The sequence below is a fragment of the Ictalurus furcatus genome, chromosome 1, assembly GCF_023375685.1.
Source record: "Ictalurus furcatus strain D&B chromosome 1, Billie_1.0, whole genome shotgun sequence".
Classification (NCBI taxonomy): Eukaryota; Metazoa; Chordata; class Actinopteri; order Siluriformes; family Ictaluridae; genus Ictalurus; species Ictalurus furcatus.
In genome coordinates this window covers 30,899,248-30,920,955 of record NC_071255.1, presented here as the reverse complement: position 1 = coordinate 30,920,955, position 21,708 = coordinate 30,899,248, and the positions used below count along the sequence as shown (strand labels likewise).

The 21,708-nt window shown below is 42.2% G+C and overlaps 1 protein-coding gene across 2 annotated transcripts; it reads left to right on the top strand.

Annotated features, from left to right (window-relative positions):
• Positions 1-2,040: 2,040 nt before the first annotated feature.
• Positions 2,041-15,318, top strand: LOC128614582 (cullin-2-like). 2 transcript variants are annotated; one of them, XM_053636010.1, is made up of 9 exons: positions 2,041-2,257; positions 5,060-5,201; positions 7,670-7,772; positions 7,898-7,992; positions 8,677-8,782; positions 10,599-10,681; positions 10,852-10,948; positions 11,192-11,302; positions 15,121-15,318. In XM_053636010.1, exons 2-9 carry the CDS (start codon positions 5,083-5,085, stop codon positions 15,265-15,267), a joined length of 861 nt encoding a protein of 286 aa, XP_053491985.1. In that variant the 5' UTR covers positions 2,041-2,257; positions 5,060-5,082; the 3' UTR covers positions 15,268-15,318. The 2 variants fall into 2 exon arrangements, with proteins under 2 accessions (XP_053491985.1, XP_053491995.1); XM_053636020.1 differs by having other exon boundaries at positions 2,042-2,257; positions 5,063-5,201; positions 15,121-15,317.
• Positions 15,319-21,708: the final 6,390 nt, after the last annotated feature.

Here is a 21,708-nt window from a genome sequence, read left to right as displayed (position 1 = left end):
ACGTTCACCTCACACCTCCAGGGTTGGGGTGTTCGATTCCTGCTGCTTCCCTGTGTGTGCGGAGTTTGTGTTCTTCTCCCTGTGCTGGTGGGGTTTCCTCTGGGTACTCCAGTTTCCTCCCCAAGTCCAAAGACATACATGGTAGGCTGATTGGCATGTCCAAAGTGTCAGTAGTGTATGAATGGGTGTGTGAATGTGCATGTGAGTGTGACCTGCGATGGATTGGCACCCCGTCCAGGGTGAACCCCTCCTTGTGCCCCATGCTCCCTCAGATAAGCTCCAGGTTCCCCGCGACCCTGTTGGATAAGTGGTACAGCAGATGGATGGATGGATGGATGGATGGATGGGGTCAAGTGTTCACATACATTTGACCATATAGTGTATTTAAAATTCAGTGAATCACATCCCAATCCACCATGGGTATAAAATAATGGAAATAAATACTGAAATAAAATGAATCAAATCTGTCCTTGCTTGCTTTTTCTGAAGTGTTCGGATGTTTTAATGTATAAATTTTGAATCTGAATCTGATTCACTGTATTTGAAATGCAGCGTAGCCACCAAGTATTGAATTTCTGATTATTTTAGAACTGGATTCATATTTAAAGCTATGTATACAAAACTTTATATATATATATATATATTGTCCTCTGGAGGTAAACTTTCTTGTCTGCTGAGGCTTCTTGGTATATTTTTCAAGTCACAAAATCCCGTTGTAGTCCAGACATTGTCACCCATTGAGAACAAAAGGCAGGGAAAGCAGAAAAGGCGGTTTCTCGTAGCACAACCACACAGCCAGTCTTTACGGGTGTACCACTCCGATTGAAAAGAGCGTGTTATCTTCTGTCCCGTCGTTTGTCACAAATCTTTTAGCTCCGGCATCGGTCTTCCATTATTTATCACTTCCAGTTTTGATTGAAAGTTCAGTTTTGAGAAATGTTTTAGCTTATATATATATAATCTTCCATTTTTGCAGTCAGGGCAAAAAATAAAAACAAACGGACTGATGCGGTGCACTTAACTTTCTCGACTTGAATTTTGTAACTAGCATATTCCCCACAATGCCATTTGTCTGTAATACGTGAAGAAGAACAATAGCAGAACAAACCCGTATGCTCACACACACCCCCTCCAGTGAGGCAGAGGTACTGGCTGCCTCCCCTCCTGCTTTTTCACTGCGGTGTTATGTCAGATCAGCAAGACTAATATGTTACACATATACGTGAAATACATGACTTATACTATGGAATGTGAGGACATATAATAAAAGTGTGTACAAACATTACATTGGTGACATACAGAGAGATCAATTGCACATGCTCAAGTTGAGAAAAAAATGAGCAGCTCAACCCAGTTTGTAAGGTATTGCGCAATCCGAGAGGAGGCTCAGCTCGACGCTGCCTCCTTTCGCGTCTTTCCCCCGTATTTGAACAGGAAAATACACAAATTCAGCGATATTGACTATAAAAATCATTGGAATGATTGGAATCATACAATAATTACATTTCTATCACAGTTCAGTGGACAAATATTTATTTATTTATTTAATCATTATTTGTTTTTTTTACATTTCATGATGATACGGGGGAGGCACTGCTTCCCCTGCCTCCTCTGACTGCACGTGACCACTGACTCCATTGACTCAATGGGGCATGCCACTTGATAATAATCCGCCGTAAAAATACTTAATAAGTACTCTCTTTACTTATTCATTGCTTGAACCGGACTCTTTCCGTTAGCAAATATTTTTACCGTTATTATCTCTCTCTATATATATATACCCATCGGTATATATCTTAGTTTTGGAACTGTGATCTAAGAATCACCAATATTTCTGCCATCACAGAGGCGAAGTTCCTTGAACTTCTTATAAGAAATCGCTCCATGTAATACTTCTCTCAATGTAATACGCACATTTCTTATATCATTGACTCCCTTCCATACAGACAGCAACACACAATGACTTCATAAAATTCTAATTCTAAATCATTGACTCCCTTCCATAGAGACAGCAATACACAATGACTTCATCAAATTCTAATTCTAATTCTAAATTCTTTATGATTCCTACCAGTCAAGGTCTTTCGCTCTGCACAACAAAGGCAAACCGTCTTTGCATCAACACAGACTTCAGGGTGAAACTTTTCCACGAGTGTCCTCCGGTTTGCTTGTTGTCCAGAAATACTCGCGCAGCCCAGCCAGGAGACGCCCAATTGTCGTGGAAATTAGACAACACTCGTAGACTCGTCCTCTGAAGGTAAAAAGGTTTATTACAGAAAGATGGTTAATACAGGATAGAATTAAACAGGATAAAATAATGGGAGCGCTCTGAAGCCTTTGTACTAAACCACTACTATATATATGAAACGCAGAGCATGACATAATTCTGTGTACCGATAAGAAGCAGTTTGAGGCAGTTCAAACAGGCTTTGTTTTAGGATTTTGGAAGATGTTTAGATGAACCTTGAACAGAAGGACATGTTTGTGTCTCTGTAAGCAGATAAACATTCTGTACTGATCTCAGTGACATGACATGGCCTTCTTAGGCGTTATCCTCTGATGAGAATGAAATAGAACAAGAACAACAATCTTATTACGTAAAAATGAGTAATTTCCCTCACTACTCAACTACTTTTTTAAAATACAGTCTATATCCTTTCGAAAACCTTACATGTGATGATTTATGTGATTTAATGTTGTATATTATTTCTCTTTTTATCTCTGAAACCCCTCTAAAGGGGAGCTGGTTCCAGGCGCTCGGCTGGATGTAGCTAAAAGCTTGGCTAAGTTGTGTAGTTACTCAGCAACACGGCTCTGAGTCCACGGGCTGGACTGAAACAGCAGAGTGCGGGCCTTCGGCTTTATTTTCAAGAAACATTCAAAGTGCTCTGCTTACTATGTTAAGTCGAGCATTTTCAAACCAAAACTGAACGGCAGAACCGTTAAAGCTAAGCTGTGTAGCTAACTAGCCGGGCCTGTGTACAGTTGGTTTGCTAGTTGAGTTGTAGCGTAACGTAAATATGCGCCTGGTGTCGTAAAGAGTCACAAAATAATTTTCACCACTGATGATTATAATAATAACTCTCTCATTACTGTATATTTGTGCCTGGTGCAAGCGTTAACACACTTTGCTTTGAGCTGTATTTCACTTCAGTCAGGTTTTCTGATAAATCCTTCTCCTTTACATGCATCAGAAAATAAAATATCACAGCTCTCAAGACCAATATCATGGTCTATACATGGTCTATATACAGCAACACATGTAGTTTTGGAGATTTGCTTTACATTTTATAGCTCAATTACAGGAAAATGATTAACGTTTTTACATGATTCACCATGTACTAGGCTTGTTTTCATCCAATTTAATGCTCTCTAGAGCTGTATGTTCCGCCTCCCCTACTCTCCCCTGCCCCTGGAGGGAGGGGCTTGATCTACAGTATCCGCTCCTTCACAGCAAACATGGTTCAGCCGTGCATCTTCACACATGGGCTGCGTCCGAAATCACATACTGTGACAGTACGCACTAGTCAGTGTGTGTGTGTGTGTTTGTTATGACTACAATTCTGGACACACTACATCCACCATGTTAGCATTGTCATGTGACCTTCGACATCATCATAAACACAAAAATCTTAAACCAGTTAACAGTTTATTCGGGTTTTGTTAAACAAGTCCTGTTTAAAAAGAGCCGACGCTGTCTTCTGCGTTTATTTATTTATTTATTTTTCTGAGCTCATCTGCACCAGTCCCGTTGCATTATGGGATTGTTTGACTCGTGTAGTGTGCATTGGTTGCATACTGCACAATCTCGCCGGGAAGCAGTACACCATCCGGGTATATCTCGCCTACTGTTTCTTGCATAGAATTCGGACATAGCTACTACACCCCTGGTGTACTGCTTTTCACCGACTATATAGTAGGTAAGTATGCGGTTTGGGACACAGCCATTTCCTTTTCCGACCATTATTCGGTGGAGAAACAAATCATTCTTTAGTTTCACGATTGTAGAATTGTGTGAGGTGGAGTTGACATGACGGACCCCTTTTTTCCCCCTAACTTGGAGCTGTTCGATGCCGGAACGTCCAGAGTCCATCTTTACATGTCTTCAGGGTTTCTCCAACACTAAAGCCACAGCGACTCGCATTGACAAAGTGACCGCACACCGTTCTTTTCCAACGAAAGCCGGCGACTTCCAGCGATATATAGATGTCCGCGATGGCAAAGAGCATATGCTGTATTTCCATCTCGTACAATATGATGCACATATATACCCTGGTGTATTTTTTATACAAACACTCTCCTTCCAGAAGGTTTCGTTTTAGCGGCAAGAAAACTGGTTTGTTGCAATGCTAGTTGCGCCACCCACTGATCTATGTTACTACGGCAACCAGTAGTAGAAAAGCCTACTGGCGACTTCATAGTGCAGCGATAAAATGGTTGCATGTGTGAACGCACCTTCAGGGTAATTCGGATGGTTTCCGCTGACGACCCTGAACCTCTCCGTCACCATCTGTGCCACTGACCTTCGACCTCACACGTGTACGGCGACTCCAAAATCACACGGTGTCTTCGTTTCCAGTATCTCGTTCTCGTTTAACTAAATCGGTGTGGCGGTGAGGAATCCTCCTCCTCTGACATAAATAAAGCCTCTCGTTAACCTCTTCTCTGTTCTCCATATTCAAAGAGTTGGCAGTGATGTGTGGCGTTTATGTATCGTGTGTAAATCTCGCTGTCATTCTGACTTCCTGTTTCAAAAGGAAATACACCAACACAGGGAATCAAATCACCGCTCTCCTGCCATTTCATGGGAACGTTAAACTGAGTGGCATCGTGTTTAGTCTCTGTTTAGATGTTTTAATCTTTGATATCTCCATGGTAATAATGTCCCCAGTTCTGGAAACTCACTCCGTGTCCTTCACCGTGTGATCATTCGTCATGTAGTTAGTGGTTGTTTTGTAAGAAATCATCACCACCACTCCTGAGGTTAGTGATTGTATCGCCGTTGTATATTGGATGATCGATGGTTTGCATTTTATGACCTCTTCCTTTGCTGTTCCAGCAGTTTGCAGTGGGAGCTGCACGATGTCCTTAATGCCACGGGTGGTGGATTTTGATGAGACCTGGAACAAGCTGCTAACCACCATCAAGGCGGTGGTGATGCTGGATTACGTAGAGAGAGCTACGTGGAATGACCGCTTCTCGTATCCTTTCACAGACGAGCCTGGGGACAGGCTACGCTCGGTTTGGTGTGATAAATGCTTTAGGAGCTTAGAGACACAGTCTACTTTACAAAGTTTACTTTTTTATCTCTACTGACAGAGAATAATTTTGGCATGTTTCCCTTGTGCTGATAATTGAAGGCTAATGGCAGTTTATTAAGTTACAAACAAGTACACTACCAGTCAAAAGTTTGTGGACACTTGACTGAAATGTTTCTCATGATGTTAAAAGCCTTTTGATCTGAAGCTGTATGATTAAATGTTTGAAATCAGTGTTGTAGACAAAAATATAATTGTGCCGACATATTAATTTCTTTCATTAGAAAACTAACATTTTATTTACAAAAAAAAAAATTTTTTAATGGATGATTCGGAGCGAAATATTCAGAAAAGCATCAGATAAGTGTCCAGCATCGGTGTGAACTCCTTTAATACTGTTTAAAAAGTATTAATATCTCAGGGAAATTCCTCAAGAAATCGGTCGAGAAAATGCTGAGAATACATTTCTGGAAATTCTAGACAAAAAGGGCGTCTATTTTGAAGATGCTAAAATACTAAATTATTTTGATTTATTTTGGATTTTTTTTTATCACAACATAATTCCCATAGTTCCATTTGTGTTACTCCAGAGTTTTGATGACTTTATTATTATTCTAAAATGTGGAAATAAATAAATAAATAAAGAATGAGTGTGTCTAAACTTTTGACCGGTAGTGTATGTAGCGCAAATTTAAAAATACAACCATTACAGTTAGTATAAGTTTCAAATGTACATTTAAACATGAAAGCAATACATTCATTCATTCATTCATTCATTCATTCATACATCCATCTGGGAAACCCACACAGACGTGGAAATAACTTTCCACGAAACTCCACACACACAGTAACCCGAGCTCAGGATCGAACGTGGAGGCAGCAGCACTACCTGCCATGCCGATTGGTGCCCAGGAAGAACACAGTCAAAAATCATTCCAGTTACTTATCCAGTTGTTATGGTACCGCCGGCAGATGGTGCTGTGGCGACAGCGTGCACGAGCAGCTTGAGAACGTGCACGTGCACATGATTGAGGGGCGCATGGACAGTAAAGCTGGGTGAAGTGTCGCCAGCTGTCGGCAATCAAGAGACTGTTTATTTAAACCCCGCGGCATTAAAGCATTAAAGTGTGAAAGTGTTGAAATAAATTCCCGTCCCGTAAAGCCAAGTAACGTCAAGCCAAGTAAAGTAAAGAGGAGTTTGGAATAACAGAAAAGACGACGGAATGTATAATGGTGCCAGGTTGTGATGTTGCCATGCTCTGACTGTTTTCCTGTTACTTAGTTTAAACCCTGTCGTAGTTGAGTGTTTGTATCCTGTCGTAGTCAAGAAAGTTTAAGTCCTGTCATAGATAATGATGTTGATGCCATGCCCTAGATAAGAGTGCTTATGCCATGCTATAGTTAAATGAGTTGTTCCTGTTCTAGTCAACTGAGATGTTCCTGTTCTAGTCAACTGAGATGTTCCTGCTCTAGTTAGATGAGATGTTCAAGCTTTCATTAGATGTGTTCCTGCCATTGTTAGAGGATTGTTTCCCGTCTTGGTTATAGTTAAAGGAGAACTGTTTGTGTTAAGCTTCACGCTCTTTGCTTGAGTTAGAATTTTATGTTTAGATCTGGTTTCCTGCCTCCTCGTGGGTTTATTTCCTGTCTCAAAGCCCTGTACTGTAACACCCAGAAGTTTTTGTAGTATCTGTGCACAATCAGGAAAAGACTAAAGCACTTTCCGAAAAATGCGGTCACCAAAAGGGACAAATTCTAATAAGTATTTAGAGCTTCATTTTCAAATATCTTAACTAAGAATTACCCAGTCTCCTACAAAAATACATATCATGCATAAATGTAGTACAACTGCCCCAATTATCTGCCCTTAGACTCTTGTTATAAGTCAGTCTGTACAGGTTTTTATAGATTTTGTGTGTGTGATTTGTCTTTTTTTGCAGAAAACTGCTCGAATTGGTGAAATTGCAATTGCAAAAAATTGTGTCTCAGTGACGTTTGTCCATAAACGAGAACTTTTAACTGCACTCATGTTCGATGCACATGAATCGAAGAGGGCTTTGGCTGAACATCACACGTCTCGGCTCGAACCCGCGGTAATAGTGAGAAATCGCAGGCTCCTCCGAATATTGTGGCGTTTGCTTGATTTTGCGTGAAATCCTGGAGGGACTGGTAAGTGGAACGGGAAAACATCAGAACTGTATGTGGTTATTACACCGATGCGGTAGCCAGAGCATAGAAAAGCTTGGGGTGGTCCTTTAACTCTTATTCTGAACACACGTAAAGCGAGTTAATTTCACGCTGGGGGATTTTACTGCGCGGTTAAAGATCTTAGGAGCAAATAACGCTAATCCTACCAAATGTTCTAGATTCTGACTGTGATCCTGTAAAGTTTCTTTAACCGCAGGTCTCAGTGATATTTACGCGTTGTGTGTCGCATACCCAGAACCCCTGGGTGAACGGCTATACACGGAGACTAAAGTGTTTCTGGAAAATCATGTCCGTCAACTATATAAGGTAAGGACTAACGTTAGACTTCATCACGTGTGCCTGTAGTAATAACGTTTATCTCCTGTTCGTTTACTCATCATTTACTTGTCACTACTCCACCACCGACGAGACGGCCTTGTCTGTGTTTGCAGAAAGTGCTGGAGTCTGAGGAGAAAGTGCTGCTGATGTATCATAGATACTGGGAGGAGTACAGTAAGGGTGCTGACTACATGGACTGCTTATATCGGTGCGTAGAGAGAAACCTTTTCTTTTCTAGAGCATAGCTTACTGTAAACCGACACGTTACACGATGTACAGTTCGCTTCATTTGTAACGTCTTTACATTTAATTAAAGGCTTAACATTGGGTCGTTTTATTGGTTGAGTGGTTGCCATGGAAACATAGGCTTCTTTCCTTCAGTCTTCCAGTGATTTCTGTTGTTGGTAGAAAACATTGTTTCTACTCGGATAATCGCTCGGACTGTATCATCTACACCCGCTGCCAAATAGGCCACTCGAACGGGTGAAGATCCTCCTTTTTCATTTTAACCTGTTCCTCATCATGAAAATAGCCATGGTTAGCTGGCATAGCAATGAACCCTTTTTAATCACTGAAAGTAAACACAAAGCAAACTTTACAGCTAAACATATTTTGGACAAGAGGGAAACTGTGTAAATGAAATTTTTGGCAAAAAGTTGTATTAAGGTCACTTCACTGAGCTGTGAGTTCTGGCATTGTGACTCGCACGGAGCGAAACGTCTTCTAAAAAATATTGCTCATTAGTGGCTCATAGTTTCTCTGGAATTGTTATCTTCCATCATCGCCGTTTGACGCAGATGTTGTGGGATGCAGGATATTGTTGTGGGATGTTTGTGTTCGTTTGCTGCTGTTCATATAGTGATTTTTTATTTATTTTTTTTTTTCCCATTAGGTACCTCAATGCGCAGTTTATAAAAGAGAACAAACTGACCGTGGCAGGTCTGCAGTACAGCTACGGAGGAGTCGATATGAACGAACCACTGATGGAGATCGGAGAGGTACAGAAACACTCACTCACCCAAAGACAAACTACTGCACTCCGGTAAAGCTGTTACGTTCGACTCGTTTGAAGAATGCAGAAGTGACGTAGAGTTCCAGATTACACGTTGTTCAGTGCCAAATGACTCAATTCATTTGTTTTCAGGAATTTAGACTTGGCATAGACACCGCAAGGTCACGTGTCTGGTATCTGGGTTCGATTTTTAACCGCGTTTGTTTGTGTTTTGTTCGATTTCTGAAATCTGATTGCTATATTGTGCATACCATGCAAATCAGCTCTTAACGTTTGACAATCATCTTCCTGTCTTGTTCCTTGTTTTTCTATTCTGTGCAAAAAATGATTGCGCCATTGGAAATCCCAGATTTGCTCGTTTATTTATTTATTTATTATTTCCTAAGAGGAAGGTGTCCACTACAGCCATGATTAGAAGCACACACCTACGGTTTTATACGGTTTAAATAAAGCACTACGCCTGGTGGCAGATGTATTTTTATTTGCAGTCTACAAATCAAGAAGGAAATGATGGTAGATGGGAGCAGATTGTGGAAACGTACATGTTTAATTATTATATATCCAAATAAATACACTCATCGAACACTTTATTAGGAACAGCTCCTCGTTCATGCAATTATCTAATCAGCCAATCATGTGGCAGCAGTGCACTACATAAAATCGTGCAGATACGGGTGGGCAGCCTCAGGTAATTTTAACTCAGTTAACCACTCTGTACAATTGTGGTGAGCAGAAAGGCATCTCAGAATGCACAACACGTCGAACCTTGAGGTGGATGAGCTACAACAGCAGAAGACCATGTGGGGTTTCACTTCTGTCAGCAAAGAACAGAAAGCTGAGGATGCAGTGAGCACAGGCTCAGCAAAACCGGACACGTGAAGACTAGAAAAACATAGCCTGGTCTGATGAATCCTGATTTCTGCTGAGGCACACAGATGGTAGAGTCAGAATTTTGCACCAACATCATGAATCCATGGACCCAACCTGCCTTGTGTCAACAGTCCAGGCTGGTGGAGGTGGTGTAATGGTGCGGGGAATGATTTCTTAGCACACTTTGGACCCGTTAATACCAATCAATCAATGCTTTAATGCCACAGTGTAGTTGAGTATTGTTGCTGATCATGTGCATCCCTTCATGGCCACAGTTTACCCATCTTCTAATGGCTACTTCCGGCATGATAATGCACCATGTCACAAAGCAAAAGTCGTTTCAAACTAGTTTCCTGAACATGACAATGAGTGACCGGATGTGACTCCAGTAGGGATGTTGTAGAACGGGAGATTCGCAGTGTGCACCTGCGAAATCTGCAGGAATTGTGTTATGTAATCATGTCAACATGGTCCAGAATCTCAAAGGAATGTTTCCAACGTCTTGTGGAATCCAATGCCATGAAGAATTGAAGCTGTTTTGACAGCAAAGTGAGGCCCGCCCCAGTCTGAGCCCGACCCTGTAGTGTTCCTATTAAAGTGTTCATTGACTGTATATACATGCTTTATGCCTTATACATGCTGTTAGGAGGAATAGATAATAATCAACCTTGGAAACGCCTCTCACACCACCCTGTTGTTGATTATTTTCCTAAAACAGCACATCCCTCAAGTGTTTAATTTCTTGCACAAGTATCTAAGGCATCTCGGATATCCTGCAGTATTTTTTTTAGCATCTCGAGTGCAATTATATAGACGTTTCTGAGTTTATATTTTCTATCCAGATAATCCAAATAAGGTGTAAATCCATTCTTATACCCCAAATTATTATTTTTTTTATTCAAAATTATGATGATTGTGTTTGACATTTCCAGCTTGCACTTGATATGTGGAGGAAACTGATGATTGAGCCTCTTCAAGCCGTGTTGATCCGAATGCTTTTGAAAGAAATCAAAAAGTAGGTTAAAGCATCAGACAGAGTCGATATCGCCTTTTACTCCTTTTGTGTTTCGTTTATGAGCTAATATTGTCCGTCTCATCTTGATGAACTGCTTCTCTATTATGCACTGATTTAGTTTCAGTCTGAGCGAGGAGTATTTTTGTAATACTGAGTTAAAATGTTCCTAGTGATCGGTGTGGGGAGAATCCGAATCAGAAAGTAATCCACGGGGTTATCAACTCCTTTGTTCATGTTGAACAATACAAGAAAACGTTTCCTCTAAAGGTGAGTACCTGTGAAATAACACTTCTATAGTTAGAGCATTGTGTCCTGGTGAGGTTTCATACAGGACTACATGTTTCTGTGATATTTGGATATGTTTACAGTTTATGAACTGTGCACTCACGTGATATAAAAGACTAACGAATCTGAAATAGCTTGCTTTTACACTGTATAGCATTCCAAATAACACAAAACTGAAAGTATCTGCACACGTGACCCACATGAGAACCATTCCCTGTGTTTTAGTTTTATCAGGAGATTTTTGAAGGGCCGTTTCTGACAAAAACAGGAGAGTATTACAAACAAGAAGCCGCCAACCTACAGCAGGAGTCCAACTGCTCTCAGTACATGGAAAAGGTAACACGATGACCCATACCTTCCTGCCCAGGGGTGGACAAAATACTGAGAAATTATACTAAAGTGGAAAAGTAAAAATAAAAGTGCAAGTGTCCAGCCAAAATATTCACTAAAGTGAAAGTAAAAAAAAGTTCCCACTTTATGTGTTCAATCATTAAAAAGTAAATGGTTTTTAATGCAAGAAATCAAGTTAGTCATGTTTTTATAGCTAAAATTGTTACATGATGGGGTTTTTTTCTATAGAAACTATGTAATTTTTGCTTGAAAGCATCATACTGTCTCTGTAAGTGTGCATATGTTTACCATTAGCTAGAATTGGACCTTTACAGTGGATATAAGAGGTCTAAACACTGCTGTTAAAATGGCAGGGTTTTATGATGTAAAAAAAAAAAAATCAAACCAAGATAGATCACGTCAGAACCTTTTCTACCTTTTATTGCAGTCAAGTTGCAACCTATAAATTAAAGTGAAAAACAATAAGAATCATTTTTGGGGGGGGGATGAAAAATAAATGTAGAATAACCCGGTTGCATAAGTGTGCACATCCCTAAACTAATACTTACCCAAAATGATTGAATGCTGTAATAAAATGTAAAGGTGCTTCAACTAAGTGTTAGTTTAGGGGTGTGCACACTTATGCAACCGGGTTATTTTACATTTTTTATTTTTCATGCGAGTTTGGCACATCTTGGCTTAGTAATATTTTGCCATTCTTCCTTGCAAAAGAATTCTAACACGGTCAAATTGGTTGGGTATTTGCTGTGTACAGCTCTCTTCAGCTCCCCGCACAGATTTTCAGTTGGATTTAGATCTGGACTTTGGCTGGGCCATTCCCAAACCTTGATCTTGTTTTGGTGAAGCCTAATTATTTGTTGATCTGGAGGTTTGCTTCGGGTCGTTGTCATGCTGAAAGGTGAAATTCCTCTTCATTTTAAGTGTTTTAGCAGAAGCCTTAAGGTTTTGAGCCAATATTGACTGGTATTTAGAACTGTTCATTATTCCCTCCACCCTGCTTAAAGCACCAGTTCCAGCTGAAGAAATGCAGCTTCAGAGCATGATACAGCCACCACCATGCTTTGCCATGGGGATGGTGTTCTTTTTGCTACTGATGGTGATGTGCTGTATTTTTCGTTTTGCGCCAAACATATCTTTTGGTATTATGGCCAAAAAGTTCAACTTTGGCCTCATCAGATCATAACATGTAGGGAGCAACCAGGACTTGCCAGAAATTGCTGCAATTCTTTTAATGTTGCTGTAGGCCTCTTGGCAGCCTCCCTGATGAGTTTTCTCCTGGTCTTCTCATCAATTTTAGAGGGACTTCCTGTTCTTAGTAAAGCCACTGTTGTGCCACGTTTACTCCACTTGTTGGTTATTGTCTTTACAGTGTTGTGTGGTACATTTACGTTTATGGCATTTGGCAAACGCTCTTATCCAGAGCGACTTACAGAAGTGCTTTGAAGTCTCTATCAATAATTACATCCCGATACTGATTCACTAGGTCAAGGAACAGGAATGACAAGGGACTGAACAAGCACCTGAGTGGCCTGTGTGTATAGAAATGGGTTAGACGAATCCTTCTGATGTTGTAAAGGAGAAATCGATACGAGCGTGTCAGATTAGCAGTGTGAGAGGAAAAGGACAGTTGATTGACCGTGGTTACCGCAGGGTTGTGCGCAGTGACCAAAGGTGAGATCTGAGAGTTGTCCAGAGAGATCCTGGTATGGGAACGAATCACCTGGGATGAACAGCAGCTCAGTTTAGCTGGGATTACGTTTCAGCTGATGAGCTCCCATCCACGATGAGACGTCAGCCAGAGATGCTGAGCGTAAACATGAGTGTCTGAGGGAGGGGAAGGAGAGCGGAGTTGAGTGTCATCTGCATAGGAGTGGAATAAAAACCCATGTGATTTATATGACCTCACCAAGAGATTGGATGGTATATCCAATGCCTTGAAATGAGATGTTTCCTGATATGTTTCAACAATGAAATCCCATACCTGCTTTGTAAGCTCATTGCAGCCCATGGCGTTTCCATTTGGATGGTACCAAGATGGTGTCAGGAAAATCCTACAGGAACAGATGTACTTTATTTGAGGGTAATCAGTCACATTAATTGATGGCAGGTGTATTCTGAACACTGCCACTTTCCCAATTATAAAAGGTTGTGCACACTTATGCAAGCTGGGTATTGGAAGTTTTTTATTTTTCTTTTTCCCCATAAAAGATTTGTTTGTTTTTGTCACTTGATTTCACAATAAAGGTGAAAAAGGTTCTGCTATGGTTTAACTTGGTTTCATTTTTTTTTTCCATCACTAAAACCTGCCATTTTTACAGAGGTGTGTAAGCTTTTTATATCCATTTTAGTCAATGCTAGTCTAACCTGGCATTAGCAATGTAAACACCTACCTTTAGTCAAAATAACAGCCAGTTAACATTAGCCAATTGACAAAGCTTCACACGCTCAACATGCTTTTTCAAATCAGGTAGAGCCAAAAGGAGAAGCCTCGTTTTATACGAGACTTTGTGTACTCTGGCACTTTGAAACATTTGACTGAGGTAGGACCAGGTGTGCTCATCTTCAAGTTTTTCTTTTTGGAAATGTAACTGAGAATACAAGTATTAAGTTTTAATACTACTCAAGTACACCAAAATAATACTTAAGTCTAGTAATGAAGTATTGTCCACCCCTCACTTTGTTTGCTATGTTTTGTTTTTAACTGTTAAAGATAGATCCTAGTTTATGCTCTTGTTGTTTTTTTTGCATTGTTTTCAGTTATTGCTCTTGCTAAGTACAATAATAATGCCACCCCAATTCGAAAAAAGTTGGGACAGTATGGAAAATGCAAAAAAAACAAACAAAAGAGTCATTTGAAAATTCAATTCACCCTGTACTATATAAAAAAAAGCCTTGAAAAGGTTTACCAAAGTATTCCCGAGCCCATATCAGGATATCCATTACAGATTCATGATGGTTTTTAAGACCGTGATGTCTGACAGATCACGTGCATTCAGAAGTGGTTTTCGGCCTTGCCCATTATGCATTGAGATTTGACTGGATTCCTTGAATCTTTTCATTATATTGTGTACTGTAGAAGGCAAAATCCTACTGATTTGTTCTCAAACTGTTGATTATTCGCGGATGCATCTGTTGGCAGATCGGCGAGGCTTGACCCATCCTTGCTCTTGAAGGACAAGGCCTTTTTTGGAGGCTCCTTATATACTATGATTAGACGATTGCCTCACCTGTTTCACATCACCGCCTTATTTCAACTTGTTGCATCGCTATTAGTCCTAAAGTGCCCCTTTTTTGGAACGTGTCGCATGCATCAATTTCAAAATAAACTTCAAACAAAACTATGCAGTTGACTAGGTAAAACGTCAAATATTTTGTCTTTATGAGTTTTGTTTAAATACAAGTCAAAGTACATTTACAAATCACTCCTCTTTTGTTTTTATTAGCATTTTCCAGTGTCCCAACTTTTTCAGAATTGGGGTTGTATTAATTAGCATTTCCACTAGCATTCTTTCAATCATAACATCACAAGACACGATGTAGGAGCTCTGGATTGTTCACCAAGGCATGTGCTAAATGTGTAGCGGCCTGGGAAAACCCTGGGGGTTACACTTGTGTTTTAGTGAATATTGTTATTAGACTTAGTCATTATAATGAGGAAGCATCTAGTTTCTTCTCTAGTAAGCTTTATTGGAAATTTCAGCAAGGTTGATTGTTTGCCGTTCAAGACTCTGCTTGATTGATGTACTAAATTATTTATAATCCTGTCTGTTTAATTGTTTTTGTCTGTGTATTTTTGCCTAAAGGTTTTGGGGCGTTTGAAAGATGAAGAGGTGCGATGTCGGAAGTACCTGCATCCAAGCTCCTATGCCAAAGTGATCCACGAATGCCAGCAGAGGATGGTGGCTGACCACCTGCAGACCCAGTCTAGGTTGGGCTGCAACATACAATAAAATAAAAAAAGAAAAGGGTTGGCGAGACCAAGATTGCGGAGTCCTTTTTATATACAGTGGCAAGAAAAAGTATGTGAACTGTTAGGATTAAAGCAAATAACAGCTTTATCTTCACCTTTCCTCCGTCAGCCTTCAGCCGTTCTTTGTTAAGAGTGGAGTGTTTCTCTCCTCTATGCTACCGCGCGGATGTGGTTTGCCTCAGAGCGTATACGGGCCCGGAGAGAGTCTAAATGAACACACTGGCAACCAGAGCAGTTCAGAGAGACTTCTGATTTATTTGTAGAAGGACAGAGGTTTATATAGGTACAAATAGCTGTGCATAGGCGTTGTGCTGTGTGGAAATGATATGGCCGTTAAACTGTCTGGCCACGTTCGTGAAAAACATCTTGGGCAATACGAGAAAGTACAACAGGTTTTGATCATATATGGTATATGTTCGCTAGCAGAAAATAGGAAGTTCATATGATGACATGTTTACTGACACGTACACAACAGTCAGGTCTTGAAAGTTCATGAGACAGAAATTAAACTATAACCTAAACATACTTATACATATCTAAGGGAATAGAGAATAGAGAGTTTCCAACATGAACCTTTTGGAATTTCATGGTTTTCTGAATAAATTTGTCATAAAATGTGACCTGATCTTCATCTAAGTCAAGGGTATTGACAAATATAATGTGTCTAAAATAATAATACAAAAAAAATTCGGATCCCTCATGTCTTTATTGAACACACTCATTCAACATTCAAAATGTCATGAAAGTCATTCCATAGCATCTCTATTGGGATGAGGTCTGGGCTCTGACTTGGCCACTCCAAAAGGTGGATTTTGTTTTTCTGAAGCCATTTTGTTGGGGACTTGCTCTGGTGTTTTGGGTCGTTGTCCTGTTGCATCACCCAACTTCGACACAGTTTCATCTGACGTACAGACATTCTCACATTATCCTGAAGAATTGTCTGATATACTTGGGAATTCATCTTCCCCTCAATGATTGCAAGCTGGCCAGGCCCTGATGCAGCAAAACAGGCCCAAATCATGATGTTTCCTCCACCATACTTTATGGTTGGGATGATGTTTTCATGATCATATGCCGTGCCCTTTCTACGCCAGATGTAGTGCTGTGTGGTTTTTCCAAATAGTTCAATCTTAGTTTCATCAGTCCACAAAACATTTTGCCAATACTGCTGTGGAGTGTCAATGTGCTCTTTTGCAAACTTCAGGCATGCAGCAATGTTCTTTTTAGTAAGCAGTGGCTTCCTTCGTGGTGTCCTACCATAGATACCCTGCTTGTTCAATGTTTTCCGTATTGTACACTCATGAACAGAGATGTTAGCCAGTTCCAATGATGCCTTCAAATCTTCAGCTGTCATTCGGGATTGTTTGTTTTACCTCATTGATGAGTCTTCCTTGTGCTCTTGGTGTCATTTTGACTGGGCGCCCAGTCAAAATGAGTGTAGAGTAGAGTAGAGTAGCAACAGTCCCAAAGTGTCTCCATTTGTAAAATGTTTGCCAAACTGTAGACTGGTGAATTTCTAAAGTCTTTGAAATCACTTTGTAACCCTTGCCAGCATTATGTAAATCAACAATTCTTGATTTCAATCCTCTGAAAGCTCTTTTTGGTGAGGCATGGCTCACATAAGCGTGTCCTTCTTGTGCAGAGCAAACTCCAAAAGTTTGAGGGGTTTTATCAGTCAAAGTAGCTGTAGTCCACACCTCCAAACTCATTTTCTTAACAAGACTCCAAGCACTATGAGTTTTTTTGGTTGTTCTCAATAAAGACATGAGGGATCAGAATTTTTTTGTGTTATTATTTTAGACACATTATATTTGTCAATACCCTTGACTTAGATGAAGATCAGATCACATTTTTGACAAATTTATTCAGAAAACCATGAAATTCCAAAAGGTTCACATACTTTTTCTTGCCACTGTACACAGTGGTTTCACTCTTCAGAAGCCGGCCAGGCCAAAATAATAAGCAAAAATTCCCTCTAACTTTACCAAAAGAAAACTAACTAAACTACAAGAAAAGAAAACAAAAATACACCATCTTCCCTCACTCCGTAGCTAACTCAAAACCCGGAGAAAAGAAGAATTAACACAAATGGTGCCGACTTCCTACAAACCACTCTTAACCGTGCACTATTTACAGAGGTGACTATCAGTGTGTTAATTAACAAAATAATATATATATATATATATATATATATATATATACACAAGTGTATCACACGAATCCTAAAGGGGCAGAGCATAAACAAAGTCAGATCAGGCATAGGGTCATACACAGGCGAAATAGTTATACACAGGCGAAATGACTGACGAGGCTTAAGTACACTTCCGGAAACGTGCAGGCAACCAATTCTGTCACACAAGGCCGGAGCGGGCGTGGACAAGACGTGATCATCCACTAGCAAGCCGGAACGTGACACATGCAGTAGGCGGGGCCTAGAGAAGGGGGAGGAGACAAAAGAAATCCATCCCACCACAGACAGACACACAAATGGCAGATAGAGCAAACAGAAATAGATTGGATAACGTAACAGGTGGTCTGTACTGTACTGTTTGGACTGGAGCTTCACAGCGGTGGTCTGGCACCACAAAACTGCCATCTGGATTGTTGATCCCATTGTTGTAATGCTGGCTTTTGTTTAATGGTGGCAGTAGCAGTTGTGCAAAGGCACCATTATATGTAGATTTAGCTGCTCTTGTGACTGTTTGACTTGCATTAAGAGGCTTACAGAAATTCCTGATGCATACCAGATAGGATCCTTATCCATTCATCCATCTATCAACCCTCAACCGCTTATCCGTTATAGGGTCGCGGGGGCAGCAGCTCCAGCAGGGGACCCCAAACTTCCCTTTCCCGAGCCACATTAACCAGCTGTGACTGGGGGATCCCGAGGCGTTCCCAGGCCAGTGAGGAGATATAATCTCTCCACCTAGTCCTGGGTCTTCCCCGAGGTCTCCTCCCAGCTGGACGTGCCTGGAACACTTCCCTACCCAGGGGGCATCCTTACCAGGTGCCCGAACCACCTCAACTGGCTCCTTTCAACGCAAAGGAGCAATGGCTCTACTCTGAGTTCCTCTCGGATAGCCGAGCTTCTCAGCCTATCTCTAAGAGAGAAGCCAGCCACCCTCCTGAGAAAACCCATTTTGGCCACTTGTACCCGTGATCTAGTTCTTTCGGTCACTACCCAGCCTTCATGACCATAGGTGAGGGTACGAACGAAAATTGCCCGGTAGATCGAGAGCTTTGCCTTCTGGCTCAGCTCTCTTTTTGTCACAACGGTGTGGTAAAGCGATTGCAATACCGCTCCCGCTGCTCCGATTCTCCGGCCAATCTCCCACTCCAATGTCCCCTCATTCGTGAACAAGACCCCGAGTTACCTGAACTCCTTCACTTGGGTTAAGTACTCATTCCCTACCCGGAGTAGGCACTCCATCGGTTTCCTGCTGAGAACCATGGCCTCAGATTTAGAGGTGCTAATCCTCATCCCAGCTGCTTCACACTCAGCTGTGAACCAATCCAGTGAGTGCTGAAGGTCACGGACCGATGATGCCATCAGGACCACATCATCTGCAAAAAGCAGCGATGAGATCATCAGGCCACCAAACCGCAACCCCTCCCCACCATGACTACGCCTCTATATCCTGTCCATGAATATCACAAACAGGATTGGTGACAAAGCGCAGCCCTGGCGAAGACCAACCCCACCTGGAATGAGTCTGACTTTTTGCCGAGAATCCGGACACAGCTCTCGCTTTGGGCATACAGCGATTGGATAGCCCTAAGAAGGGAACCTCTCACCCCATACTCCCTCAGAACCTCCCACAGTAAACCCCTTACCCGGTCATACGCCTTCTCCAGATCCACAAAACACATGTAGACCAGATGGGTATATGCTCAGGCCTCCTCCAAGATTCTTGCGAGAGTAAAGAGCTGGTCCGTTGTTCCACGACCAGGACAGAATCCTCATTGTTCCCCTTCAATCCGAGGTTCGACTATTGGCCGAACCCTCCATTCCAGCACCTTGGAGTAGCGACCGAAAGTCCTTCTCCATGTCCTCTCCGAACTTCTCCCACACCCGCTGCTTTGCCTCTTTCACGGCACAGGCTGCAGCCCTTCGGGCCTGTCGGTACCTTACAACTGCCTCCGGAGTCCTCGAGATAACACATCCTGGAAGGCCTCCTTCTTCAGTCGGACGGCTTCCCTGACCACCGGTGTCCACCACGATGTTCGAGGGTTACCGCCCGTTGAGGCACCTAAGACCTTGAGATCACAGCTCTCCAGTGCAGCTTCAGCAATGGAGGCTTTGAACATTGCCCACTCAGGTTCAATGCCCCCAACCTCCACAGGGGTGCCAGAAAAACTCCGCTGGAGGTGTGAGTTGAAGATCTCATGGACAGGGGCCTCCTCCAGACATTCCCAGTTCACCCGCACTACCCGTTTGGGCTTTCCAGGTCTGTCCAGAGTCTTCCCCCACCCCTTGACCCAACTCACCACCAGATGGTGATCAGTTGACAGCTCTGCCCCTCTCTTCACCCGAGTGTCCAGAACATGTGGCCTCAGATCAGATGATACGATTACAAAATCGATCATCGACCTTCGCCCTAGGGTGCTCTGGTACCACGTACACTTATGGGCCTCCTTATGTTCGAACATGGTATTCGTTATAGATAGTCCATGACTAGCAAAGAAGTCCAACAACAAACGCCCGCTCGGGTTTAGATCAGGGAGGCCGTTCCTCCCAATCATGCCTCTCCAGGTATCTCCATCACTGCCCACGTGCACCTTGAAGTCTCCCAGCAGAACTATGGAGTCCCCTAATGGTGCCCCACACAGGACTCCGTTCAGGGTCTCCAAGAAGGCCAAGTACTCTGAACTGGTGTTCGGTGCATATGCACAGACAACAGTCAGAGCTCCCCCCCCCGCCACAACCCGTAGGCGTAAGGAGGCGACCCTTTCGTCCACCGGGGTAAACTCCAACATAATGGCGCTCAACCGGGGACTTGTGAGTATCCCCACACCCGCCCGGCGCCTCACACCCTGGTCAACTCCAGAGTAGAATAGAGTCCATCCCCTATCCAGGAGTACGGTTCCAGAACCGAGACTGTGCATAGAGGTAAGGCCCACCAGATCTAACTGGTAGCGCTCCACGTCCCACACAAGTTCCAGTTTCTTACCCCACAGAGAGGTGATGTTCCACGTCCCCAGAGCCAGCCTCTGCCTCCTGAGTCTGGTCTGTCGAGGCCCCTGACCGTCACTGCCACCTGTGTAGCAGCGCACCCAACCCCCACGGTTCACCTCACGAGTGGTGGGCCCATAGGATGGAGAGGGGGGTGCCACATTGTTTTTTCGGGCTTTGCCCAGCTGGGCTCCATGGCAAACCCAGCCACCAGGCGCTCGCAGTCGGGCCCTTCCTCTGGGCCTGGCTCCAGACGGGGGCCCCAGGCTTCCTCCGAGCAGGGTAACTCCTCCTCTCTTTGCTTTCTTCATGAAGGTTTCTTTGAACCATTCTTAGTCTGGCCCCTCCCCTGAGACCACTTTGCCTTGCGAGACCCTACCAGGAGCACAAGGCTTCAGACAACACAGCCCTCAGGTTCATAGGGACACACAAACCTCTCCATCACAATAAGGTGACGGTTCCCGGAGAGGAGGATCCTGATCCCTGAAGATTATTTTGATGAGATAAGAATGTCTGTAAAATGTTGTAAATGTAAATGTCGTTGCTAGAAATATACATTACCTGACTACTTAAGCACAAGCTTGTTCTTTTTCTTCAGGTTCTTTTGGAGAAATAAAGGATTAGCAACTTATTTCTGAAAATAAAGTTTCACAATTATTCATTGTGTTTATGGTTTATTTGCACAGTCTTGCTCCAGCTTTATCTTCTCTGAGTCTTTTTCCCCCCACTACTGGGCTGTTTGTATATTTCCTGACCTTTGTCTGTTTTATGGTTTTGAGACCAATCTTGCCCTTTGGTTTTGTTTGCTATATTCATGTAAACTCAAATGTAAACTCAAATCTGCATTTGTATACAAGTGATCTGTGATTTCATGACAGTTAAGCAGTAAAGAGAGTTTCAATTAATAGCATACAACAGGCATCAGAAAGAAAATAAATGTCATTGGTTCATCATGTCAGCACAATTGTCAGTAAAATATAAAAACACCTTACATTTAAGGTCTCAGAAACTTTGGAACTCTGAAAAAGAGGAGGTATCGCAATGTCCTTGAACTGGCCTTGTCACTCTCTGGAGCACATGGCACTTCTACGTGTTGATAAGACTTGACTGAACAGCTTGCTGTTTCCTTTGGAAGCATTTGCAGTGAACAGTTTCTTACAGTCAAGTATAATGCCTTTCAAAGTAGTATACAGTAGATCTTCATATCTGCCGGGGAGTAAAGGAGCACTAAATGTGAAGGTGATTCAG

Excerpts from the sequence above, each read along its gene's own strand:
- LOC128614582 (XM_053636010.1), top strand. The coding sequence starts at position 5,083 with ATGTCCTTAATGCCACGGGTGGTGGATTTTGATGAGACCTGGAACAAG. Across the intron at positions 8,783-10,598 it reads CACTGATGGAGATCGGAGAG|CTTGCACTTGATATGTGGAG; the intron begins GTACAGAAACAC and ends TGACATTTCCAG. Across the intron at positions 11,303-15,120 it reads GCTCTCAGTACATGGAAAAG|GTTTTGGGGCGTTTGAAAGA; the intron begins GTAACACGATGA and ends TTTTGCCTAAAG.